This window comes from Ascaphus truei, chromosome 4 (genome assembly GCF_040206685.1).
Source record: "Ascaphus truei isolate aAscTru1 chromosome 4, aAscTru1.hap1, whole genome shotgun sequence".
Lineage (NCBI taxonomy): Eukaryota > Metazoa > Chordata > Amphibia > Anura > Ascaphidae > Ascaphus > Ascaphus truei.
In genome coordinates, this window is record NC_134486.1 from 296690014 (window position 1) to 296717561 (window position 27548).

General features: G+C 41.8%; 2 protein-coding genes across 4 annotated transcripts in view; both read left to right on the plus strand.

Annotated features, from left to right (window-relative positions):
* LOC142493540 (amine sulfotransferase-like) overlaps positions 1–14491 on the plus strand; it is an 88427-nt gene extending 73936 nt beyond the window's left edge. Inside the window, exons 6-7 of one of the 2 annotated variants that reach the window (XM_075597715.1) lie at positions 9680–9860; positions 13310–14491. In XM_075597715.1, coding sequence (XP_075453830.1) covers positions 9680–9860; positions 13310–13434 — 306 coding nt within the window. In that variant the 3' untranslated portion in view covers positions 13435–14491. The remainder of the gene's footprint in view (positions 1–9679; positions 9861–13309) is intronic. The other variant, XM_075597713.1, reaches the window with a different exon arrangement.
* A 9590-nt stretch (positions 14492–24081) lies between these two features.
* Positions 24082–27548, plus strand: part of LOC142493541 (amine sulfotransferase-like) — a 52410-nt gene continuing 48943 nt past the window's right edge. The window contains exon 1 of one of the 2 annotated variants that reach the window (XM_075597716.1): positions 24082–24322. The gene's annotated coding sequence lies outside the window, so the exon portion shown is untranslated. Of the gene's footprint in view, positions 24323–27158; positions 27300–27548 lie in introns of those variants that run through there. The other variant, XM_075597717.1, reaches the window with a different exon arrangement.

The window sequence follows — 27548 nt, forward strand, 5'->3', positions numbered from 1 at the left end:
TGTGTGTAAAAAAACAGCACAAAAAAACATAAATATATTGAGATCCGGAGGTTGTGGAGCAAGGATCCGCTTTGGGAAACTACCTTGGTAAAGTAAGTAAAAGAGGAACGGGGATTGCTGCTTTAGGGTTCTCTTTATTGGCCTCAAGTAGACAATTGGACAATGAGGTAATTTTCAGATCAGACAACAAGACCATTATTCAATATGCTGAGCAGTTTTTTTTATCAGTGCTGGGGAAGAGTTCTGCTCCATTCATTTTAAAGAGACTAACATTAGGAAGGCTTAGAAACAATTTGTATAAGGCCCAAGCTCACGATATGGCTCCTCTGACAACATCAGTGACATTTATACAGCAGGGAAATGCAGAACATTGAAAATGGCAGCACAGAAGAAATCCTGTAAATCCAGAAGTTTGAGTTCACAGTTATTTTATTGATATGTAGCCCTTTATTTATACCCTATTTCCTCGATTCTAAGACGCCATCGATTCTAAGACACACCCTTGATTTAATAAAAAAAATTGGGGGGAAAAAACACACTATATTAAATGTGCAGAATTTTTTCTTGGGGGAGATAGAGAGTGGGGAGGGAGAGAGAGGGGGGAAGGGGGAGAGAGAGAGAGTGGAAGGGGGAGAGAGAGAGGGGAAGGGGGAGAGAGAGGGGAAGGGGGAAAGAGAGAGGGAGGAAGGGGGAGAGTAAGTGGAAGGGGAGAAAGAGCGCAGAGAGAGGAAGCGGGAGAGAGAGGGGGCGTGATCTCTTTGCACGAGGGGAGGGGGGCGTGATCTCTCTGCATGAGGGGGAGGGGGGCTTGATCTCTCTGCACGAGGGGGAGGGGGGCTTGATCTCTCTGCACGAGAGGGAGAGGGAGGGCGTGATCGCCGCCATGCGGTTTGCTGCACACAGAAGACCCGGCCAGCATCTCCAGCAGTGCCCCCTAGCTGTTTTTTTTTTAGAACATCGATTTTAAGACGCAGTCCTATTTCAGACATGTGAAAATGGGGAAAAAATGCGTCTTAGAATTGAGGAAATACGGTATTTTAAACACATACTGTAAGCCATTATATTACACAAAAACATTCAAGATTTAGAACTTGAAATACAGCTACAACTAATAAATGAAAAGTGAAGGGACAAAGCCTTTCTGTCATTCCCCACTTCTCCAATGAGCTGCTTCACTTTAATTCCATTTGAGGAACTTTCTTGTTCCCTCTGGTGGTAGATGGTGTGATATTCTGAGCTATAATGGGAATATTGTGTTATGATCAATAGGAACAGGGAGGCTTACTTCCGTTTTCAGCTGAATTTGTCCATTGAAGTCTATTTGTGCCGATTTTGGGAGAAACTCGCCATTCTAGAGCCGCGATAGGCCTCGATAAGCTAATCACGGCTGCTATAATTGCATGAGTTTCAGAACCAGCCGATAAGTGGCTTATCGCCGCTCACCCGGCAATTTTTTTTATGACGGCTGAAAAATTTGGTGATTAAGGCCTTTATCGCCCAATTATTGAGTCCTACTGAATAGCAGTAGGCATTTTGGCCGATAAGTGCTCGATAAGTGGCTTATCGAGGCTCATAGAATAGGTCTCATAGTGCTAAGCAAAAGCAGGTGTTAACCCTTAGCATGCTGGTTCTGTGCAGATGAGAGCAGCTCTTGCAGGCTACGTTTTATAGTTTCAGCTCATCCATTCCACACCATAATCACTAGATCCAAGTACACACAGATAATCCTAGTAATCTTTGAGAGATTTATTCCCCCCAGGAGAAAGGTGCTGCTAACCTTTGCTGCAAAATAAGCTTGAAGTATTTTCTTTTTTCTAGCACATCTTTCAAGATTTTTGTTTTCTTCAATTTATCAGGGCACTTCTGGTGTTCTTAACTAGTTTTAACTCAAACGTACCGTACCCCTAAAGTTTAAACCCCTGGCACCACATACATGCCACGCATACCATGCTATTGCCTATCCTTTGTGTTTCCTCCTTTCTCTATGCAGTGGAGGAAATACAAAGGACACAGTATAACAATGGTAGTGTAGGTACCTGCTGAAAACCTTGACGTGGTTGCCGGCTTAACATGTTTAGCCCAAAAATGTAACTAAATGACCCATACTTATGATAAGATAAAACAAATAGAAATGAATGAAATAATGTGTCCTATTGGCTGTGCATTGGGACTTCTTTGTTTTCTGCTGTGTTTGAGGTCACTTTCCCAGTAGTGCTCCAGTTAGCACAATTAAGTCAAGAAATACATAATACTGAGGGCCTGGATTTTGACCTTGCTAAGATGGTGTATGTCTAATTGATGTCATTGACTTTTTAAGAAAACAAAGCAATTGTTTAAGTTGTAATTTTCTAATAGTAAAGTGCGGTCAAGTTTTAGCAAGAATGTACTGCATACAGTACCATAAATGCACCTAGAAAAACAGAAGATACCTGGGTGCTCTCTAGATTAATAAAGGAAGTACCTACTTGAGGGGAATAATATCACCCTTTTGGTGTGGAGTTTCCTCCTGCGGCTCAACCCCACCATGATCTATCCAGGATCCTTAGTATGAGTAGAAAAACAAAAAAGGTTGGGGAGTATGGACAATAAAACCTATTATACAAAAGTCTGAACTAGTGTATTTGATGTTCGAGGAGTCTCAGACCAAACGAACCACCAATAGTGGGAAAATAACATATGAGGATATGGTGTAATATATAATAAATACTCACATGGCCTTGTGTGAGCACCGTTGTATAAAGGTGTCTTTGTTTCTCCTTAGCGTGCCGTCTCTTCCTCTTCCCTGCTGCTGGTGTGCAGTCTCTTCCCCGGTATGGATAGATACACACAAATATAGATCAATCAGGGGTAAAGAACTATAATGTGCGAAGGAAATATACAGTGAGAGATAGGGAAAAAATCCCCAACTCACAGACCCCCCTTCAAATGGAATGATAAATGATAAATAATAATAATCCACTCACACGGCCATGCGTGAGTGCTTATCCTCTTGATAAAGTTCTTTGGAACGAAACGCGTAGAAGGTTTGCTGCTGCTCCCTATTCATGATGACATACCAATAAAGAATCGTTTGGCAAGACCTGCTTTTTTCATTCATTGCTGTGCGCTGCACACCCCGGCTTTTGGAATCTTTATCCTCAGAGAAGCTCTGCAGTCTTGCTTGCAGAGTCTATCTGTATCAATCCACACCTCGTCTCGGTACAAATATGCACATAAAGAAAAAGGTGATATTAGTTGTATGTTCAAAAGCAGGTGCTGACACTGGCACCGAAAGGGGTTAAATAGCCCGATCATATGTCAGATGCCCCCACCTGACAATAGTGTGGGGATAGGGAAGTTCAAACAGATTTATATATATACAAAAAACACAAACAGAAAGCGCCCGATCCTAGTGCAATATGTCCAAAAAAATACACATTTATTATCCCTTAAAATCCAACAAAATGCTAACTCACAAACAACAAAGTAAAAACAGCGTTCTATGAGGTATACTCATGCACAAGACGAGGATTCAGCTACTCAGCTCACTTGGTATCTTCACCGCATGGGATCGCAGTGCTCCTCTGGGTCTCCGTCCAGCAGGAACTCAAGAAGCGACACTGTTGTTCGTATTGTCCTCCGGAAACAAAACTAGCGTGTTTTTAGTTCCGGCAGAGCTGTGTGCTGCGTGCGGGCAGCATATCCTCCCCTGGATAGTCCAAGTGTTGAGGAATGGAGATAGGATGCTGGAGAATCCTCCTAGAAGAGATAAAACAAGCACACCATTTTATCTCTACTAGGAGGATTCTCCAGCATCCTATCTCCCCTGTTACATACCTCCCCTGTTTGTGGGAAGCTCGGGCTTGCCACGGCCAAAGCCCATTCTTCCAGTCTCATTCAAGATATCTCTGTGACTTGAATGAGAGTGGATGGAGGAGAACCCTCAGTCCTGCTGGGATTGGAGCCCTTCCTCCAGTTTAGTAGTGTCTCCTCCAGAAGGTGCTTGAGCTCAGCAGTCCTCAGTCGCTCGAGGAGAACTTTTTCCAAGTACAGTACAGTCTTTCTACTGACCACATGGTCTTGAGCTTTCCCCTGTATCGGGCACTCCTCTTTTTGTAGGCAGACTGTATGGCGACAGTAGCAGAGCGCGTATGCAAATCGCTTTCTCTCTCGCCATCCTTCCCATGTGCTCCACTTTAGCACCAAATGTCCATTTCCTGGTTTCACAAGAGCGCCCAAGGATAGCCACTTGAGCCCTCAGTTCTTGAAGCTGTTTCCCTGCACTTTTCCCATTCAATGTAGTCGCCAGTTCAGCTTCTTTGGGATTGAGTTGCGATTCCAGCTCCATTTACAGAGAATGTCCTCTCTTTTCAGCTTCCTCATCTAAGGATTCTTCTGGCTTTGATTCTGCATTCCTTGCCTGTTGGGCGGCTGCAGGTTTGGCTAGTGCTTTCTTAGGTGGCTCAAACTTTGTAATCTTGTTTTGAAGGTGAGTGGTATCCCAAGCTCTCACTGTACCCTTGTCCTCACGGGCCCTAGTTACTGTAGGATACCGATGCTTGGGCAGAGCCAATACCTTTTCCCGTATTGGAGGCATCTGTAAGTTACTGGGCTGCAGAGTCTCACTCTGTTTGAGTGTTTCCTGCCATTCTCCTTTCAGGGTCTTTATTTCTTCCCTGTGCTTTCTCTGAGCTTGCTTCCACCTATCATTCTTTATTTTGTGGAGCACTATGAACTTCTTCGCTTGGGCTGCAGATACTCATCTCAGTTTCTGGACCTTTTTGCTCTCCCTCTTGTACAGAGTCACCTGGACTCTAAGCTTAGCCTCTAGAGATGCTTTGGTGATGGTCAGGGTAGCCTTCAGTTTATCCTGCTGCTTTGCGAGGACACACTGGGTAATCAGACGTTCCTGCAGCAGTTGTATTTCCTTAGCAGCCTGCAGATTTTCTTCCTGCAGCGTTCGCTGCTTCTCCTCGACATTCTGGAGGTGTGTACACAGACCTTGCAGTTTGTTCTGCAGTCGGTGCTCTGTTTCAAATTTTTCACCTTCCAAAAGTCTATTTATTTCTTTAAGATCGTACAGCTTTTCATTCTTTTCCTTGACGTAGTCTGTCAAATGAGAATTTTCTTCTTCCAGTTTTAAGTTTTCTCTTTTTAATCTTAAATTTTCTCCTTTTTCAGTCTCTGTACTATTCAGGGCCTCCTTGCAGTCCTCCTTCCATTTATGCACATCTGCTTTGAGAATGACAGTCTCCTGGCGTGAGACTTCCTTCTCTAGGTTGAGGGTCTGAAGCTCCTTCTGAGAGACTTTGAGATCTAAGTTAAGATGGAGGATAGTTTTCTTTGACATATCCAGCTCCTCAGTGAGACTGTGAAGTTCCTTTCTGGAAACTTCCAGTTCTGTGCGGCAGCTGTTGATCTCATGATGTGAGGCATCCAGTGCTCTGCGGAGTGTATGAACCTCTTTCTGAGATACGTCCACCTCTGTCCGGACACTGTTGACCTCCTGTTGTGAGGCATTCAGCTCTACGCGAAGAGTGTGAATCTCTTGCTGAAAGACTGTCATCTGCTTCAGTGTCTCCTCATACTTCCGCTTCAGCTTAGCCATCATTTTATCAGATTGGCTCTGCTTTTCATCCATGGCGGAAAGAGTAGCATTTGCAGTATCTAGCCCAGTCCGGAGATCGTCCAATTCTGTCCTGGCCAAAGAGTAAATTGTGAGCACATCTTTCTGTAGCTTCACGTTATTTTTCTGTAGCTCTGTGTAACCATCTTTCTTTTGTTTCAATTGTTCACGGAGCATATCACAGTCATGCCTGGCATTTTTCAGGGCATCTTCAGGGCTGGTCAACGGATCGACACTCACTGGTTCCGGCTCCGCTTCTCTGGGATGGTTGGTTGAGGGTTCCTCACTATTGGCACTGGACAGACACTTCTATGGAGTACACGACTTCTGCCTTGGGCCCTCTGGATATTCAGTTAACCGCGGGACGAATTCTCCATTTTCTCTAGGCTGCAGGGCAACTCGGTCCCCCTTTTCCTCCACAGGATCTGCGACGTGTCTGTTCCTTCCACGGTAAGTGAAGAAACGCTTTTCTTTTCCGCCTTTTTGTTTTGGATGACTCCGTCCTTTCAGGAATAATGAGGTCTCCTTCTTTATTTGATACTTCAGCAGCTTCATTATATACGCCAGACTTTTCTTGCAGTTGCTTTAGCTGACAGAAATATTGGGTGATCTGCTGCTCCCGCTCTTTCTCTTGTCGACCATATTCGTCATCATAGAGAGCGGTATTTTCTGTCCGTGCCGAGTTCAGGCACCCCCACCATTCTTGGGGTGTTTTGTGGGTGTGACTCGGTTCGGGTTCCCCGTAAGAGATGTCTTCCTCTTTATTGGACTGGAAGGGCCACTCTTCCGTGGGGAAGGGTTCATTACAGGAACGCTGCATCTTGTCCTCCATTTTGGGGCTATAAGGTGTAGTTTTCTTCCTGACCTCAGGAAGCGCTATTGCAGCTGTTGCCACTGTATTTGCTAGAACCCCCAATTGTGGAAGTCCTACAGGTGGGCATATTTTGCTTGTAGAAGTCGTGGCTCTCACAGGCATCTCTGTAGACATTTTTTCTTTTTCTTGGGTAAGTTTTACAATATCAGAAGTACTGTGCATGCATTCTCTCTTTTTAGATATACTGGATGTGCAGTTGCTAGGTAAAAACTTCTGTTTGGTTTAAACCATTTACTTGCTAAGTTCTTTAACAACAAAACAAGGCAGCGCTAATGATAAAAAAGACCAGCAGCCTATGATATAACTCTGACACCCTATGTCAGATAAACAGATGAAGAAAAATGTTATATCTATGGCGCTAAGCCTGAATCAAAATATATACAACCAGATAGAAGTGGATGTCCTCTGGGGCTCTCCTCACGAAGACGGTCAAATCATGTAAAAGATATAAAAACAAACATAGTGTAATACAATAAAACCTCCTAAAGAACAAACATACTAACACATATAGACAACGAAGGCTGAGACAAACAGATGATTAATGAGCAATAAAAACATTTAATAAGACAATTCAATATATAATGAATAATAAACACTAAAAAGGTATATATGTGCACACCAACACTGGCTAAGCTGGCCGCTTACCAGACTCTGATGGTAAATATGCAGTGGATAATTCAGAGAGTATCCCCTCTCGTGATGGTAGATGTCAGCTCCCAAACTCAGCAGCGATCCCACGGGACACAGGAGCTTCCAACGGGGTTTCTCCTTCCCCTTCTCTGCTCAGGTCTCAGCTGGGCAGGCACGCCGGACCGCGTGTAGCCGGAACAGGCGTCACCCCGTGCGCAATGACAACGTGGGACGCTGGCAAATCACAGCAGCGCTGCGTGGCAGATGAATACAGGCAAGGGTCTGCATGCAGCTGGAAGCCTGTGAATTGTCCGTGTAGCTGAAAGTCCAAGGAGCTGTTAGCGATGTAGAGGGTACTCTGAAACGTCGGTGGTGCACAAGTGATCCGCCCTACGCGTTTCGGAAGACTGCGCTTCCTTCCTCAGGGGCAAAAAAGTAGTGCATCAATCACAACTAGTCCACCTAAATATAGTCCCAGTTTAAAGGTGCAGTGTCCCTAATAAAGAATCTTGGACATGCGCATTGGGAACATGGTGTCTGAGTGTCTCAGCTACAAAAAACATACTCATACTAACACAAAACATGAAACATACATTTATATCATATGCCTGTCAAATACATAATGGTATACTGTTGTTTAGCCAAGCTGGATACATAGGAGTTATACATATATATTAAAATAATGACACTAGTCTGTTCGAAAGGTATACATACATGAATAATATAACCTATAAGGATTTTCCTAATGTGATAAACACCATGGTCTAATTTAATACCTCCAGTGAGGTGTATAAAAATACAAATATACTAATGGGACCACCAAACAGATATGTGACATTTAGAATGCAGAGGGAACGGATTTCAAACCTAACAGTATGCATCTTAGAAAAATTCCAAGATATATACCACCAAAATAATAGCTCCAAAAACACAGTGCTCAGCACATAGCCCCGCGCTAAAGTGTATATAAATTACCGACAGTATAATAATCAACGTAATATTAACCCCTGTGTTTTAACGTGAATATCAAAATAATTAATATTTGAATGGAAAAAACATGTAAAGGATCACCTGAGGCACAGAGACCAAAGTATCAGATCAAAGCTCATCACTTATTGATTAAAAATGCCTTGAGGTCAAACTCGATGTTAAGGCCTGATGGTGTAAGCGTCTGGAGTTCGTATATCCAGAAGGACTCTTTTTTGCCCAGGAGGCTATTTATATTTACTTGCTAAGTGCAATACCCTCCGCTTCAACCAAATAATGTGGTTTTCTGCTTGAGTCTAGTAATGTTCAGTCTCAACTTTGGGTATTATGGCATTCACTCTTCAAACTTTGGGATACCTTTTACACAGCTAAGCAACTCCTTTTTCCCCAGTAGGGCAATTTTACCCTCAGCAATTGTTTACTGAAAATTCCCCTGCTTCAGCACAGTCTTGCATCAATTTTCACACTTTTCTGCATATACTCCATTCATAACTGTTAGTCCTATGCGGTGTGGCAGCCTTTACTTGCAGAATAAGTACCGGTCGTGTGTCACCATCTGTGTTCACTGCTTCAACGAAACATTTGAAAACAACAAACGCCTATCCCTTTTAAGGGCTAACTTACTTCTTGAACCCTGACTACAGCTGGAAGGAAAAACCCCTATTTCAATGACCATATTACACTTTATTTGTGATAGGCAAATAAGGTTTACCTGCTTCTGCACGGTCTCTCTTTCTCCTCTTGGAATCGGGGAAAAGAGTCCATCTGTGGTGTTGTAAGTTTCAGTGCAGTGTAGATTTCCTGCCTTGGTGTGTCTCTTTAACTCTGGTCTCTGATGAATGAGATTCTTTGATTTATGTTGCTCAGGCTGTTTGTAGGCAAAAAGCACAAAAAAAAATTCACAGGCAATCTCCGGGCCCTTTTTAACTTCAAGAACCACCTCAATTCCGATTCTAACACCATATGTAGGAGGACATGTGTAGAGGTACGCAAGGGAGACTGTTTTAAAGTGAAATTAAAATAAGGCTTTATTGTGCCTGTCGCTTTAAACACAGCAAAAAAAAACAACACATGAGAAATAGTGAGCCAAACAAAACCTGCTCCACTTTGGCATATATGTATTCTTATATTCCAGCCCTTTTTAACTGGGTGGCTACCCAAGCTGTTCATCAGCCCAAGTCATATAGATATATAGTTGTTTTGGGTGACAGTTCCAGATGGTATCCCTGGCTCCCGAGTCCGTGGTCAGGCTGTGACGTCACTTACTCCGCTTCTCCTACGGTGGCTGCTGGGGGTCCAAAACAGGAGCTACGCGTTTCACCTGATCACAGGCTTCGTCAGGCTCAATAAATAAATACAAATATAAATGCACCTATCCTTTTTTTAGTTACTTTGTTTTCTCATTAGATTTTCTTTTTCTACTACAGTGCTTTGTTTCTTCTTACATATCTATATAGCTGCTTCTTCTCTTTTAATCGGCTATCTTCTCATATTCTACAAGTGTAATATGTTCATGCTTCGCTGGGAAACCAGAGCATGAGGTGTTTATACTGTATGGTATTTAAGAAATTTTATATTTTCAGGATCTGCGATCCACTGTTGTACAAATCTGCAAATTTGTGGGGAAAGAGTTAGATGATGAGTCCTTGGATTCCGTGGTGAAGAAAGCAACATTCAAGCAGATGAAAATGGATCCACTTGCAAATAATGAATCCATGTCAGAAAAAATAATGTACAAAGACCGTGGAGACTTTTTGCGCAAAGGTAAAAGCTAGTTAAAATTGGTCCATCGTGTACTATTAAAGAAGCAATATCTGCGGAGCTAATAAAGATAAAACAGGGATACCTGGCGCTCAATAAACACACAGTTCATGAGATGTAACGTCATAAGATGCAAAACGTCCCTTGTGAAACCCTCCCCTGGATAGTCCATGTGTTGAGAATGGAGATAGGATGCTGGAGAATCCTCCTAGAAGAGATAAAACAAGCACACCATTTTATATCTTCTAGGAGGATTCTCCAGCATCCTATCTCCATTCCTTAACACTTGGACTATCCAGGAGAGGGTTTCACAAGGGACTTTTTGCATCTTATGGACGTTACATCTCATGAACTGTGTGTTTATTGAGCGCCAGGTATCCCTGTTTTGTCTTTATAACCTGTTGTATGTAAGTTGATGAGATAACATACTATATGGGACGCCTTGGCAGCTTCCAACCATTTGTTATCACAATAGGTATCACTATTATTGTATTTATTTAATCATTGAGTAGTAGCACAGTTTAATTATTTTTTTTCACTAGTGTAGCACTCACTCGCGCTGTATAGTTTAGGGTGTTTTTTTTAGTTTGTTTTTATCCCTGGAGACCTCCTACTTACCGGGAAAGTTACTTGCTTTAAACCTTTTGAATGGCCATATAAATCCCTTTAAAAAACAGGAAGTAATACCATTAACTTCACCATTATCTCTGGAATCGGATAGTCACCGGAGCTAAACATAACTTTGGAGAAACTCCTCACACCTTGTAAATTCGAAGCTACTATATATATATGACAAAAGACAAAAATACCCAATGCTACATCCAATGTGACAAAAAACATAGTTAAATACTTCAAAAACATGTCCCCAAAACATTATGTTGCTATATATAAACCAGACCACCGGGTGACCATGGTTTATGAGTTTATTATTCTGCATTTTAGTAGCATTATTTCTGACTTGTTCAAACGGATCCAGAAGATATGGCTGGTCTTCTGAAGAGTTCGATAGAAAATCATTGGTTTAAATGTGTCTGAGACCCAAGACCTTTACAGTGAAGTTTATACAATTGCACTGATCATGAACAAAGTTGATTGCAAGTTATGCAGTGCACAGTGTTAAACAAAAATGTTATCACATTTGAGTTTTTTTCCCATGATCTGTATTATGGGTAATGGGCATGGCAATTATTAAACTCGTTACAATATGTAACAATGCATTTACTGAAAGTATAATTTCTGTAGTGTAGACCGAGGCCACTTGTTGACCCCGATGAAAGGCTTGTTAGCCGAAAACATTGGTTATTGCTCTGAATTTCAGTATGTTTTACTTTATTTTACTGATGCCTTTTGTGACGATCAGGGGTAATCTGGCCTGTAATAAAGGGTTTATACCCAGCTAGTTACCCCTAATTCGTCTGGGAAGAGAAAGGGTTAATGTATAATGTACTATGTATGTGTATTCCAAAGCACTTTTATTCCCTGTGAATTCAATTCCCAAGTCTAGTTAAGCAGGCAAATGAGGTAAAGTGTTTTGTAATCTATGGGGAAGCACTGTGATGTAATTTGGGAGTCAGCCCTGCAAAGTGTTCAGGGGATTATGTGACTGTATGGACTAATTTCTCAGATAGCATACTTGTAATGGGATTTGCATGTGAGTTACATTTGTATGGAGGGGCCTCTGATTTAATCAGGTGAGATGTCTGCAGATAAATGTGCATTGAGGATGAACTGGGAGCTTTGGGAGTCTGACTTCAAAGGGCGTCCAGTGGCTTTGTTGTCAAGGTGTCTGGAGATATTCAGGACTATCAAGCTGCAGAGCCATAAGGAGTGGGGATGGGCCAGATAACATTAAGTATCTGCCATCAACCCCTCCTATGGGTTAGACAATGCCCAGCCATTCAGCCCTAGACTTGGTGTTGCCAGGTGGGGGCACTCCTGCTTCCTCCCTGAGTTCCTTGCCTGTTTGTGATTGGAATTCAACCCCTATAAAGAGGCAGTTGCCCCAACCCCAGAGTTGTAGAGTGTTCGCTGTTCGTAGTTGATGGTTCGTGACTCTAATCCAGCAAGGGAGAATTGCTTGTGTAGCCCTGGTCACCTTGGGCTCCCAGAGACCCCCCTCCGTGAACGCAGCGCGGGCGCGGGTGCCGCCAGAGCCAGCGACGGACCCGCCGGCTGTTGGCAAAGGTGGGGGCCAGAGCAGAAAGCACTCTAAGGCTTGGGAGGCTGTGCGGCGCACCCGGCTAGCGGGGGCCGCCATTGTATATGCGTGCATGCGCGGTGGTCGCGTATGCGCAGATGGAGTGCGGGAGTTGCGGCGGCCATTGGAGAGTCGCGCATGCGCAGTGGGATCGCACATGCAGCCCCAATTCATCTGTAGCCTCCGCGGGACTACAATTCCCATGAGGCTAAGGGCCAACAACACCGGGTGCTTCAGAACAGCCAATAAGGCTCAAGGATTCCCGGTAAGGGGGAATGGATACATTTTGCGGGCTGAGAGAATCAGCAGTTTGAGCAGGGAGCTGAGTAAGTGAGGGTGCAGGGGAGCAGTAGCCCCTTGCACTAGGCCAGTTAACCCCATAGGCCCCAGATACAGTTACCCTTGCCCCAATTTGTTGGTTGGTTCAGGGACAGGCCTTAAGGAAGGAGATCTGCCCCTTTTGCTGTTTAATTAAGTAAAGAGACACTCAGTGGCGCGCAGCCTGATTCCTGGGTCTGGGTTCAGACCCTCTATATATAGAGACTATCTTCACGGAGGCCCCGCCAAGCAGTGAATGATCAGGTAACCCCAGGCTTCCAGTGGCGGAGCTTCAGGCCTTCTGTGAGCCTATCAGGTAATGCACCACACCCAGTAACACAATTGTAGATTTCCCCACATGGCCTCTATCTGCGATTGGGGGGGGGGGGGGAGAAAGGTGTTACACTAGCCAGTTGTTATTCTCGGATACTTCACCCTGTTATTTTACCGTAAGTGCTATTTTCAAGTGTTATTTGTGTTACAGTGTTGTGTTTGCCCGAAAGGGAATAAATCTTCAGTTTATTTTATCATTTTGTCCTGTTCAATCAGTGCCCAGTATATTCGGCGTGAATTAGGTCTGGTCTACCGTGACCTTTCGATTCCATTATTTATGCATTAACAACTATACTCAACAAGCTTGTGTTTCCATCATGGAAATGTTACAAGCCAATAATAAACTTTAAGGACATAGCTATTATTTGACATGGAAAATAATTTTTGGCCAGATTTGTGGAAGAATATACAAATAAAAAACATTGGTTAGTAAGATTAATGCTGATATTATTTCATTAATATTAATTAATTGTGAAATATACCCATTACACTTCAGAACAACTATGTAAACAATATGTCCATAGAATTTGCATAAAACGACTCCAACACTTGGTTTTGCATCTGACTAAAGTCTTATCAATCACTGTTTGTTTTCTGTCTACAGGCACTGTTGGGGACTGGAAAAATGTAATGACTGTGGCACAAAGTGAAAGTTTTGACAAAATATTTCAGGAAAAAATGAAGGATTTGCCATTTGACTTCATCTGGGATAGTCAAGAAAAATCTTAGTAAAGCATTTATGTTTAATGTAATCTCTTTGCTAGTCTCATGTGCTGTATACTGTATGTCCTAGGAAAACTCTTTGGACTCTATCTATGTTTTGATCCTGAAAATGCATCCTTTCACCATTTTGTGGTACTCTATCCTCTCCCCCATACTGTATCACCAGAGTATGGTGCAAAGATTTTTCTATGTCTATATATTACAGAATGTTGCTGTCATGTATTGCATCTTGTCTTCCAATTTCTGCAATCTCCATTTGCATAATCATCCTCTTTAAAAATATATATCTTTGATTTCTTTTAGTGTATTTAACCTTTTTTGGTTTTGTCAATCTTTCTTAATAAAATATGCAGAATCAATAGGCAGTTGTAATTTGTCCTTAATTTCCTTAATTACAGTAATCCTATCATCCAAATAATTAAGACATTGTCTGTGTTAGGATATCAGTAACTTAATTATTTTGCATAAGCAATTATCTATTGGATACAAAGTTTTCATAAAACATCTTCCAAATTTTTTTAAGATCTACAGTATTACAGTATTTTTTTAAGGGTTACCATATCCCATCACTTTCTAGTTTCTCCAATGCATCCAAATCGTTAATGCAACTCTGAGCCCTTTCTAGCTTCCAAATCATTTTCTTGGAAAATTTGGTTTAAATTAGTGCCTCTCAAATTTCTTTTATAAAATACTGTTTTGCTGTTTTTCCAAAATTGAAATATATTCTAGTTATAAATAAAATAAATAAAAGTTTAAATATATTCTATTTAAAAATAACTAACGACATAAATAAATAATATTCTACCCTATTGCAAGTCTTGTTGTGAATACCAAGTACAGCCAACAACAGAGTAGTGATAAACAGTGAACCAAAGAAACAGGGCACTACTTTGCACAACAAACATATGCAATGAACAATATAATGGCATATAAGACAAATACTATTCGATTCTGGAGGATAGTGAAGATTGGACTTGCAGACAAGTCTGGGGAGGGTAGCAATTAATGGAGAGAAGTTATTATTTCCTAGAAAATCTCTATTTCTCAAAAGTTTGCAATGTAAATTTAATCTGTCTTATACACCCCAATATTGTTTACTGAATCTGTTTGTTCTATGCAAAGTAGCGCCCTGTTTGGTTCTATGGGATTATTATGCAGTGGGATTCACATATCAATCCTAAAGCCTTTCGGGGTAACCGCATAATATAAAAAAAAATATTTGTTTTTGACAGGACATAAATAAGTAATTGTTACTTTGACTGTCATCATTTTAATGTACACAACAGCTGCATAGACAGTACAGTAGTATTATTTACATGCACAATAATATTCCTTTCAATAACAACATTACATAATCTACAACACATGTGAGTTGCAAATATTTTCAGAACATCCCTCATAGGTTCAATGCCGGAATAAGCAGAATGGGTATGGTACATTTCTTTTGTTTTTTGCATGTCAATTTTATAAACTGCCCCTAGGTGTCAGGCAAAGCCCACTACAACCAGATGGGAAATAAGATCCCTAAGAAACAGATCTGGATAGAAAAACATGATTTCACTGAGGATTTGTCTTATTTTCTGTATATGGTTATAGATAATCACAAATAAAGATGAGGGGCTAATCTTTAGAGAAGTATTTTCTATAACGTCTTACAGTGTACACAACCCTATACACATTGAAGAGAGATAATACAATTGCTCTTATTCTGCAGGCTGCAATCTGTCGTAGCTTAAACTCAATGAGGCCTTCTGTGCGATAGCGCTGGACTGGCACTACCGCAACCTGCAGAATTAGCACCAAAGAGTTCCTTATCAAGTTAACAATCTAAACTACAGAGTCATAGAAAGTAATGAATTACTCTACTATAAATCAATAACATTGTAGATCTGACTACAACACTACCTGGACATGGAGACCTGACCATGTAGGCTGACTTCTGTTTTCTAGAGATGGGCGAACCAGTCAAAATATGTTTCCTGGAATTCCAAGGATTGCTCAGTCAAAATCAGCACCACCCCCACCATAATGCATCTGCGGATTGATTAATAAAAAAGATGAGCAGATTTATTCAACTCTGCCATTGAATACAACGATAGAGAGAGATTTTAGTACAGTAGTGTCTCCAGTTGTACTGTATATAGATCCCCTCAATTGTCCATCCAAATAAATTAGAGAGACATGCCTGTGCTGAAAAAGGAGCACACGTGAGGCACCTGGCTGGGAAATATATGCTAATGCCATCCCACAGTTCCTAATATGATTTCCCTACCAACTATATAGAGTTTGATAAGCCTAAGGCACCAACCTAATGACTGTAATGGTGTCAGACCGAAAGGATTAAAATCCACAAGCACCGCTTTTCTATGCTGCGGCTCTTGCAACGTGAGCTAAACCAGTTGATTGGTACATCCCTGTCACATAATACTTTTTAGCTGCTCACTGCTCATACTGTAAATAGCTTATCTGCTCTGCTTTTAAAGGAAGCCAGGGGGAAGGAGCTACTACAGGTATGAGCACTCATTTTGGTGTAGCAAGTAAACAAGAAGACAAAGAAAGTCTCCCACAGATCCCTTTTACCACTGCACAAACAGGCTAATGATAAGTAGTAGCAGGGGTGAAATGCTCCCTGACATATATCAAAATAGGCTATGGGGGAGATAACTTGTAATCTCACCCAATTCTAGGAGTGAACAATTACCACTAAAAAGCCTAATTATAGGCAAAACAATAAACTTTTATTAATATTATATATACACTATAACGACGCAAAAATCAGTAAGCATTAAAAACATCTAAAACACAAGGTGTGGGTGATCACAGGAGGCTAATTGCTATATATACAGATATATTTGGTTCATAAATTGAACCCTCCTGATTGTGCTACTCAAAGTACAGGGGAAAAGATATAAAACAGGAGGTAGGTATAGGAGTATCTATAGGTAGGAAGAATGCCAATATTCAAAACATATAAAATAGCCTCCTCCTAAATCAGATAAGAGGGTGTAACAGTATAGTGTATGTTACAGTCACAGTGAACACAGAGCCTTATATATAGCATACATCAGCAGTGTAGCAATGTTAGAAGTGCCGTGATCAGTATAATAGCACTATTGAAGCGATTACTGCCGCCGACATGGGAGTAAGCAGCATCCCACAATAGTAAACCAACAAATGCCAACAATTGCTCTTGCAGAGCAGTATCAAGCGCTACAGCTGACTATACCACAGACACCGGTATACACCCTCTCCCTCCCCGGTACTGGAGCAGTCTCACCCGTGACCTCCGACGTCAACGCGATGACGTCATCCCGACGTACGTTTCGCGCTCGGGGGCTGGCGCTTTCTCAAGGTAGGAGGTAACCTACTGAATAATGCTGTCACTCTAAATACCCGTAGGATGGGGCGGAGCACAGAATCTCGCCAATCACACAGTGAAACGGTGATTGACAGCCTGAGGGATAGATAATTGTACTCAAGGGGTTTAAAAGGAAATATCATTGACTGAACCCTTATTGTGCTGTGGCTAGGTTCATTGTTATGTACACACAAATGTATTGGATCTATGCAGGAATACACTGCTGTTTGGATCCAAGGTAAAGCACGCCCAAATAGTCTAAATGAATACACCTAATTAGATTTCTTGGACAAAAGTGCACTCGAAAGGTATAGCTGAAGGTAGTGACCACAAGTCCCTTTATACATAATACCCTGGGGCCAATATCTGAATGCGTAAGTGTGAATACACAGGCTATTCAGGTACATGTGGATGGGTGTAGCTGGAGACAGAGGTCATAGGTCTGAATGGGGGTCACATTTGATGCATGACAGGTAGGTATGGGTAGTGTAGGACTGTGCTGACCTATGTTGTCCGCCCAGTAGGTCAAAACGGACTCTAAAATTATCTGTATACCCGGTTCCCCCTTAAAAACACTTAGATAGATAGTTCATATCCTGCTTGATAATATAGTGTTTGACAGGAAGGACTTGTAGATGTAGCCCTCATTGAGACCAATAGGACTGAGTGTATCAAGTGTGTAAATCCATCTACACTCAGTCTGCAACAGTATCCTGTCCCAGTCACCCTTACGTTGGCCCCAAGGAATATGTTGGATACCAATAAAAATGAGTTGATCACTATTGCCATTGTGTTTGTTTACTACGTGGTGTGTCTGTGGCATTTCGAATGGAACCCAAATGTTCAAGGATTCTCTTTTTAAATTGTCTGAAGGTTTTCCCTACATATAATTTGCCGCGGGCACAAACTATCAGGTAAATCACTCCCTCTGTGACACAATTAATGAATTCATTCATTTTAAATGTTCGCTGTTTATTAGAGTCCATGAATTCAGTCCTCTTAGGTATGTATCTGCAAGCACTGCAACGGCCGCATGCATATGAACCAATGGGTTTCTTGTCAATCCAGGTTGTATGTGGTTTTACTTGAAAATGACTCTTCACTAGGATGTCCTTTAGATTACGGCTTCTCCTACTGGTGAGCTTGGGTGTATTGTAACCTAGTATGCGCACTCTATTATCACCCGGATGGTTAGTGAAAAAATTAAAAACAAACTTTATTGATATCCAATTAAAATAAAGGTAGTTAAAACAAAAATTAAACACAAAAAGTTGATCCTGCTATGTAGACACTATGTTAAGTGTTCAGGATCCAGCATGCGTGATAGGTTAGTATAGATTCTATCACCTGCAAGGTCATGGGTTTTAATCTCCATGAGCGAGCTCGATGGAATTTATTGTCCACTATCTTTTTAATGAGTGTAAATAATATGGTTTGTTGTTTATCAACTAAAGCTGAACTGGTGTCTATATGATAGCAACCCTCTATTCCAAGATGGTGTATATTAAGTCAGATACCTTTGTCAGGTCTGCCTAGTTTTAGCACGTAGGTGGGAGCCTACTGTCTCTTACTACTTGGTGCAAGGCATCACACAATAGAAAATGTGACCTGTGCTAAGCATGTGTAGGTGATACTGTATAATAGTGGCTGTACAGTAATAATGTGCAATCTAGGCGCTATCTACTGAATACACTGGGGATGCTAACACCAATTAACATGCAGGCTAGCGATAGGACTGCCAGGTGACACTAATAGCCATCTTGGTAGTGTGGAAACATTCTCTAGTTGCCATGGGGTGGAAAATGCAAGCTGTATAGCCCCCAATCAAGCAGCTAGTGTAAAAGAGATACAGAGTCCACTGGTTGCTGGCAGGTAGGTGAGGGGACATCATGTGTGTCCGATCGCATCATGCATAAAAAAGGAAGCGCAAAAAGAGAAAACACACAATAAGTCAAAATTCATTAAAACTTTTATAAATTGACTAAATAAAATTGACATAATAAAATGGGATCCTCGTAGACCCAAACATCCACAAAACCGAAGCGCTAACGGGGGTTCCACTAATCCAAAACCCACGGCTCAAAAGATGGGAAAATGTCCAATGTGTTGCTAGATGGTCACAGCTTACACTGGATCGAGACTGCACCCATACAAAGCTAGGGGATGACCGCAGCTACCTTGGCTCATGTCGCCACGTGTGCTCTCTGCTGCGTGATGATGTCACCTCTACGTGTTTCGCGTCATATGACACTTCTTCAGGAGGACCCTAAGGTGTCCGATCGCATGGCTTCAGAACCGGAGTGCCGCCAGGTGAACAATAGGCTAGTATGTGTGCAGCCTATAGTGCCCTAAAGTGACCTGCTGGAGCACTCCTATGTCCGACCGCAGAGTAATCCAAAGTGATAGGATCAGTGTGGGTACCGAGAAGGTAAATACAAAGTCCTTCAAAGTACTTCAAAGTCAGCAATAATTACAGAGGGGGTGAATGAAGGGGGTACTTGGCCCAATGTGGGTAGTTAGGCCTCCGGAAAGGTTGCGGAATGAGTTAACCCTTTCATAACCGCTATGGTAATGGGGTTAACCCCTCCTGCTACCCACCGGTAGGCCTAACCACCCACCCTTGGCCAAGTACCCCCTTCACCCAATCCCTTTACCCCAATAAACATTAAAATACCTACAACAGTACCTACCAATAAACCCCCCTCCCCTCCCCCCGTGGGGTCTCCGTCGGCATCAATCGTTTGCAGTTAAACTAAAATAAAATGCTTTTATGAAGCTTGCAATATCTTTTGCACCAGCCTTTAGCTGGTCTGCAGCACACTCGGCTCTCGGACACAAACACTACTGCTTGTTATTTCTGACTTGATGTAAACCTTGAATCAGGGGTTTTGTGTGGGAGTAAATCGTCTGTTCCATCTACACTATTGTTGTCTCTTCTTATCTTTTGAGCATACCGGATACGACATTGTCCAAAGTGTGAGAAGGACCTTAGAAGATTTACCTTCTTTTCACCACTGTTACTACTCTATGTAGTTTTTATTTTTGTACAGCCACCGCTCCCCTCATTGTTTAGAGATAATGTATATGTTTGGATTAGACTTGCTAAACAGTCTAAAAAAGGGTTGAGTGGAGGCATATTTTGGATTTATTATGCACTAATCACTGCTACTATATTTTACTGTAATCACTGCTATCAATGTGCCTTATTATCACTGAGTGCTAGAGCGCCACAAAGTGTTTTCTTGTGTACATTCTTACTGTAGTTTGCTAGCAGCCTACATACGGTTTTCTAAGGCTGCAAATTGTTATAATACTGTGAGGACCAGGGTTTTTTTTTTCACAGCCTGGTTACCAATTTCATTTAAGGATTTAATAATAAAAGGTCAATTTTAACAAGCAAGATAATTATATAATTACAGTGCAATCATTCAATATCCTCCACCTTATTATAGTAAACACTGTACATATGTACAGTATATATTTTCACCATTGTTTGGAGTACACTAAATGCAAAAGGGATTACTTTCTTCTCTTCTCAGCTTTGTCTTTTTCTAAATGATCTAATCCCTAAGTAGCATCCAACAACAAGGAGACATTTGTTTCCTAAAATATCAAAGCAGTAATTTCGAGCAAAGTACTTTGTTTCTCTGTTATTTGCTTTACATGAGAGCTGAGGAACAAGATATGGATAATAGCTCATTTGCCCATTATTAAATAAAACATTAGCCAGCTAGCATAAATAAATAGCATGCCGCTATAGTAATTATTGGGTTAACCCACCCTCCCCCGCTTCCCACAGAAAAGCCACAGGAAGCCTAACCACCCACCCCAGGCCCACTAGACCCACCCTGCACCCATTGATTGGCATAGTAGTACATCATACCCATACAATATGATAGAAGTCAATGGTCACCCTAATAAAAAAGCACGATTGCCAAAAATACAAAATAATAAAAGGATATACACATGCACCTAAACACCCCAATTAAATAAAAGCACTAGCTAACAAATCTATTTAATAAATCAAAGCACTAACCAACCAATCAATTTAATAAATTGAAGCACTAACCAACTAATCAATTTAATAAATAAAAGCACTAACCAACAAAACAATTGATTAATTTTAAACATTAGCCAAAACAATTAATCCATTTTAACTACTAGCCAACAAATCAATTAATTAATAAAACCACTAGCCAACACATCAATTAAAACCAGTAGCCAACAAAAGAAATCATTAATTAAAAACGCTAAACAATCGGAAAATTAAAAACAAACAAGCCATCCAAATTACAAACAATTTAAGCCAAACAATAAACAGAAAACTAAAAAACAACAATCAATAGAAAAAATATGTCACTGTATTGATCTGTACCCTAAATCGCCACAGATTAATACATTATCAGTCAATGGGCAATAAAAAACATAAAAATATAATTACATAAATGAAATATTTTTCTTAACTTTTGAAATGTTGAACCTCCGAATCCTGGCGATTCTGCAAGCTCTCGTACCGCTACGTCATCAAAGTCAATCCAACGCCATCCACCTTGAAGATCCGGAAAAGGTAACAAAATTCTTCTTTCTTTTATCTTCTATCACCTTCTACTTTCTTCATCTGTCATTATTTATTTATTTTCTTTAATTTTCTATCTTCATCTGTCAATCCAAACCCAATGATCAATCCAGAACAGTATATTCTCTCTCGTCATCTTCTTCCTGTTAAATGAGGCGTCCAGGCATTATAAAGGGCTTGGGATTCACCTTTTTAGGTCAGATGTACAATGTCAATCTGATTGAATGCTGTATCATGTGCCCGCCCACCTTTTTTGTTATATTAAAGATGTCAAAATGAGGTACGTCACATCCTTAAAACCACGTGGCTATATCACATGGTATTACAGCCAATGGGATTGAAGACAAATAAGACACGGCCTAAAAATACCAATTTCTCTAAGAAGGAAATGGCCATTATCACGGTTAGAGTCTGATTCAGATATTATTATCAAACCAGCTGACAAAGGAGGGGCAATAGTGATAATAAGTCGGTCAGATTATAGGAAAGAAATATTGAGACAATTAGAGGATATGTGTAATTATAGGGTCATTGATCATAATCCGCTCTTTGATGTTACTAGGAGGATTTCAGAGGTTGTAGATATGGTTTATGAGGGCTGCGTAATCACTAAAAAACAAAAGGACTTCATTATGAAAAAATATCCTATTACTCCGGTATTTTATATATTACCAAAGATACACAAGAGCCTGGTATCCCCCCCTGGCAGACCCATAGTAGCCGGTACAGACTCAATCTTTCAGCCCTGTGCAATTTTCTTGGACAAATTACTGAGACCGTTTGTGGATAGCGCCAGGTCTTTTATTCAAGATACATCACATTTTTTGAACAAGATAGCTTTAATCCCATTGTTCACTACTAGTGTTTTACTAGCTACCCTTGACGTCAATAGCCTGTACACTTCTATTCCACATGATGCAGGGATCACAGCTGTAAAGGAGACGTTGGCCTCTGGAGGCTTATATACGCCAAGGGAACAAATGCTGAAATTAGATCTTCTAGGGATTATCCTCAAGGAGAATTATTTTCTCTTTGAGGATACCTTCTACATCCAGGTGCAAGGGACGGCCATGGGGTCGAATGTCGCACCCACATATGCTAATATCTTTATGGCAAGATTTGAGGATGAATTTATTTATCCTCATCCAGTGTTCATCAACCATGGGCATATGTGGGTTCGCTACATCGACGATGTGTTCCTGATATGGCTAGGGGATGTGGGATCACTGTTGTCATTTATCTCTGACATCAACAAGGCAAGAGACACTATCGGGTTCACATGTCAGTTTAGTGACATCTCTGTTAACTTTTTGGATACGACCATCTCGGTAGTGAACAATAGACTGGAATCCAATATGTTCACCAAACCTACGGACAGAAACAATTTACTGCATTATAGCAGTTTTCACCCCCCTGGCACGACACGGGGTCTACCATACAGTCAGTTTCTAAGGACTAAAAGAATCATCAGTACCCCTGATGGTATTAAGGATACCCTAGACATAATGCAGGATAAATTTAGGAATAGAGGGTACCCTAAATCATTATTGAAGACACAACATGACAAGGCAGAGACCATCCCTAGGGATAACCTTTTAAAGGGTACACCACAGGGTGACCGCCCAGGGAAGCAATTTTCAATACCTTTTGTGACTACCTTCAACACTCAATCAGGTAGAATTAAAAACATCATACTTAGGCATTGGCCTTTATTACAGAATGATTCTTTCCTATCTTCAGTCTTCACATTCAAACCCCTGTTTTCCTATAAAAGGGGTAGAAACATCAAAGATAGACTTGTGAGAGCGGACATTGGGGGTACTGAGAGGCGACAGACTTTCCTGGGCACCCCTAAATTGGGCTGCTATAGATGTTTGAACTGTAGTCAATGCAATAGTATGCAAGAGGGTCTCACTTTTCGACATCCCCATACTGGACAGATGTACCAGATTAAGGATTTCTACACATGTATGTCTAAAAACGTAATATATCTCATTAAATGCCTGTGTGGACTTGGTTATGTGGGTGAGACGACGTAACAGGTGAAGGATAGGATTCGACAACACAAAGCAGCCATCCGCAGGGGTGATCCTGACGCACCAGTTGCCCATCACTTCACACAAGCAGGGCATAATGCCAGCCAGCTGAGGTACAAGGTCATTGATAGTGTGGGGAGAAAGCGGTGCGGAGGGGACCTACAGAGGATGCTATTACAGAGAGAAACGCAATGGATAGACACTACGGGTCTAATTGCTCTATAGATCATTGAGTGTGGGTTCAGTGGCGTCTGGATTTTGGCTTGTGAGTGATCCATCCTGACACCATGGTCATTTCTACCTACCTCTGTCCAGTCCCTAAACTGTGGGTAAGTCTCTGATTTCTTCTCTTTCAGTGACTTATTCAGTCTTTTTTCCTATGGTTTATCTATTAAGGTTTATTCAGGTTTTTATATTGCATAGATTTTATCTATTTCCCTGGGTCTCTTAGTGAAGGGGGCTATCTTGTATCTTTCATTTAGACAGGGTCATATATTGAGTCCAAGTATTGAATCAGTACTAATCTTATTGTGCTCCACATCCCTTTTATGTTTTTCTTACAAGTGACTGCGAGAGCATCAAGCACCACAAGGTGGAGCTGCTGTACTGACCACCAGGAGTGCTGTCTTCACTTTCCCCTGCATCACTGTGAGACTGTGCTGTTTACTGGAGTCAGAGGCAGATTGAGATTACTTGCACATGTGCAGTGATTTCCCTTCACGATCAGAGGGGGATAACAGCTGGCGCACGCGCAGTTAGGAAATGCCACGTTGACAGATGCTAGCCTGCAAGAGGAGAATCGCGTGACTTCATTCACAGGACACTGCGGAGCGAGCGGCGGCCAGAGCTACTACATATAACAGCTGAGACTGCTATCTCACTCCTCAGCACTCCACACGAGCAGAAGGAGCAGAGCCACTGAGGGTTTGATTACTGTCTTCATTTGCTTTTCCCATTAACCTTTCATTGATTGTTGTGGACTCCTGGTGCTTCTTTGCAAGCTGCTTTCTTACAAGCTGTGTTCAGCCTTTACTGTACCATTGCCCACAGTTTCTTGTGGTACTTGAACTACTGGCATTGACTTGAGTGGATTCTTGCTGCCCTGCTATTAGCTGTGTAGCTGTATTTAGCCTACACTGTATGTTTGCTATCTATTTTCAGGGGTGTCTGATTTGACCAGTTATAGGGGAAGGGAGGCTTAGGGAAGTATCTCTGGGTCCTTTTGGACCAGGGGGAATGGGCCAGATGAAGAGGTAGTCCCTCGAAACGTCGCCCCCCTAGCATACTTTCCGTTCTCCGTTTTTTGTGTATATTCCTTGTGTTTCATGTTTTTTCCCCTTTTCCTCCCCCCCCCAAAACGCCCCCCCCCCCCACCCCTCACTTTGTGACATGTCCATTTATGATACTGGTTTCTGCAAACACATTTGATTTATTTCTGGTTTGTCTTCATTTGCTTTTCACATTAACCTTTCATTGACTGTTGTGGACTCCTGGTGCTTCTTTTCAAGCTGCTTTCTTACAAGCTGTGTTCAGCCTTTACTGTACCATTGCCCACAGTTTCTTGTGGTACTTGAACTACTGGCATTGACTTGAGTGGATTCTTGCTACCCTGCTATTAGCTGTTTAGCTGTATTTAGCCTACACTGTATGTTTGCTATCTATTTTCAGGGGTGTCTGATTTGACCAGTTATAGGGGAAGGGAGGCTTAGGGAAGTATCTCTGGGTCCTTTTGGACCAGGGGGAATGGGCCAGATGAAGAGGTAGTCCCTGGAAACGTCGCCCCCCTAGCATACTTTCCGTTCTCTGTTTTTTTTGTGTATATTCCTTGTGTTTCATGTTTTTTCCCCTTTTCCTTCCCACCCCCCCCCCCCCCCACCCCTCACTTTGTGACATGCCCATTTATGATACTGGTTTCTACAAACACATTTGATTTATTTCTGGTTCGTTTTATTATTAAATGTTTATTCTGCATTACAACTGTTTTCATCATTTAGCTATTAGACAGTGAGTGCTGGTACTTACGTAGATTTGTTAGTTCTATACAGGGGAATAAGTGTCCCCTTTTGTTCCGTGCACCCTGCAATTGCATATATTTAACACTATCAGAGTGCTGTCTATCGTCCCCTTTTACTCGTAAAGGATAAATAGTTACAGTCTGTAAGGGTCCCTAGAGATCCAATATACCGGCACAGCACAAGCGATAATCACAAAAAGTAGTTTATTTAATTTATTTAATTTATTATTAAATGTTTATTCTGCATTACAATTCTTTTCATCATTTAGCTATTAGACAGTGAGTGCTGGTACTTACGTAGATTTGTTAGTACTATACAGGGGAATAAGGGTCCCCTTTTGTTCCGTGCACCCTGTAATTGCATATATTTAACACTGGGTGTAAAACTGGGGCGCTCCCTAAAATATGTGGCTAAAAAATATTTGAACGCCTAGGAATTTTAAAACTGTGTGCCAGAAAGTGTATAATAGTATGACATGGTATAAAGTTGTATACTGGCCCTGTTGTTGGTTTTTGCTGCTGCTTGACCTGTTAGAAGGTGACCCCGAGTCCTTCTTATAGTTGCAATTGAAGTGTGATGGTGGTCCGCGCAAGCTCGTAGAACTCCAGATGACGATGAAGAATGAAATAAAACAGAATGATACACAGTATTAGTGCATGGATCAATGTGTGTGGGTGGAAAGGGGAAAGGGGGAGGGGGGGGGGAGAAGGGCTGGAAAAGGGAGGGGTATTAGTGAATGTCACTAAATATACAATAAATGAAACATCAATGGTTAGTTTCAGTGACTCACACGGGCTTGTGTGAGACTTCACCCTCAACGATGGATGTGGTGGGTAAATGCAAACTCCTGAAACGGAGCAATAGTAAACAAAAAACTCACACGGCCATATGTGAGTTAGTTCCCTCAGCTGTGATTACCCACTGAGGGAACTAACTCACATATGGCCGTGTGAGTTTTTTGTTTACTATTGCTCCGTTTCAGGAGTTTCAGGAGTTTGCATTTACCCACCACATCCATCGTTGAGGGTGAAGTCTCACACAAGCCCGTGTGAGTCACTGAAACTAACCATTGATGTTTCATTTATTGTATATTTAGTGACATTCACTAATACCCCTCCCTTTTCCAGCCCTTCTCCCCCCCCTCCCCCTTTCCACCCACACACGTTGATCCATGCACTAATACTGTGTATCATTCTGTTTTATTTCATTCTTCATCGTCATCTGGAGTTCTACGAGCTTGCGCGGACCACCATCACACTTCAAATATATTTAACACTATCAGAGTGCTGTCTATCGTTCCCTTTCACTCGTAAAGGATAAATAGTTACAGTCTGTAAGGGTCCCTAGAGATCCAATATACCGGCACAACACAAGCGATAATCACAAAAAGTAGTTTATTGGGTCCAAAATGCACACATATGCCCGGCACTTCAGTCCCCATGGGTTTAATCAGACCTTCAGGGGTAACATGCGGGGTTGCCACCTCTCCGGGTTTCACCCGGAGACTTCGGGTTTGGCATCCCCTTCTCCGGGCTACGGGTTTGTCCCTAAAATCTCCGGGTGGGCGTGTGGTCTGGACGGCAGTGACGTGCTCACATGAATGTGAGTGCTTTAAGCATTTCAGAAAACAGAATAACTTGCTGCAGCCTTGTGTGGGAGGGGGAGGGTTGTGGTTACCACAGCTCTGCGTTGATAGGTTGAATCATTATGATGTCAGTTTTACACAGGATTCTGTGACTTGTAGTTCACATGTCTGTAAATAAAATTGTAATGGAAGAGAAGCAGGACTACAACTCCCAGAAGACCCTGCAGACGAGAGACCACATGACAAGAGACGGCCAATCTCAATCAGTGTAGTTGCGGAGAGAGAAAGAGACAGAGGCTGAGTAAGTGGAAGAGACATCACAGATAGACATGTGGGGTGATGGCAAACACAGACAAGACACACAGCCCCTCATATATGTCCCTCCCACTGCAGGGATACACAGACAGGACACATAGCCCATCACATCTGTCACTTCCACTGCAGGGATACACAGACAGGACACACAGCCCCTCACATCTGTCACTCCCACTGCAGGGATACACAGACAGGACACACAGCCCCTCACATCTGTCACTCCCGCTGCAGGCGG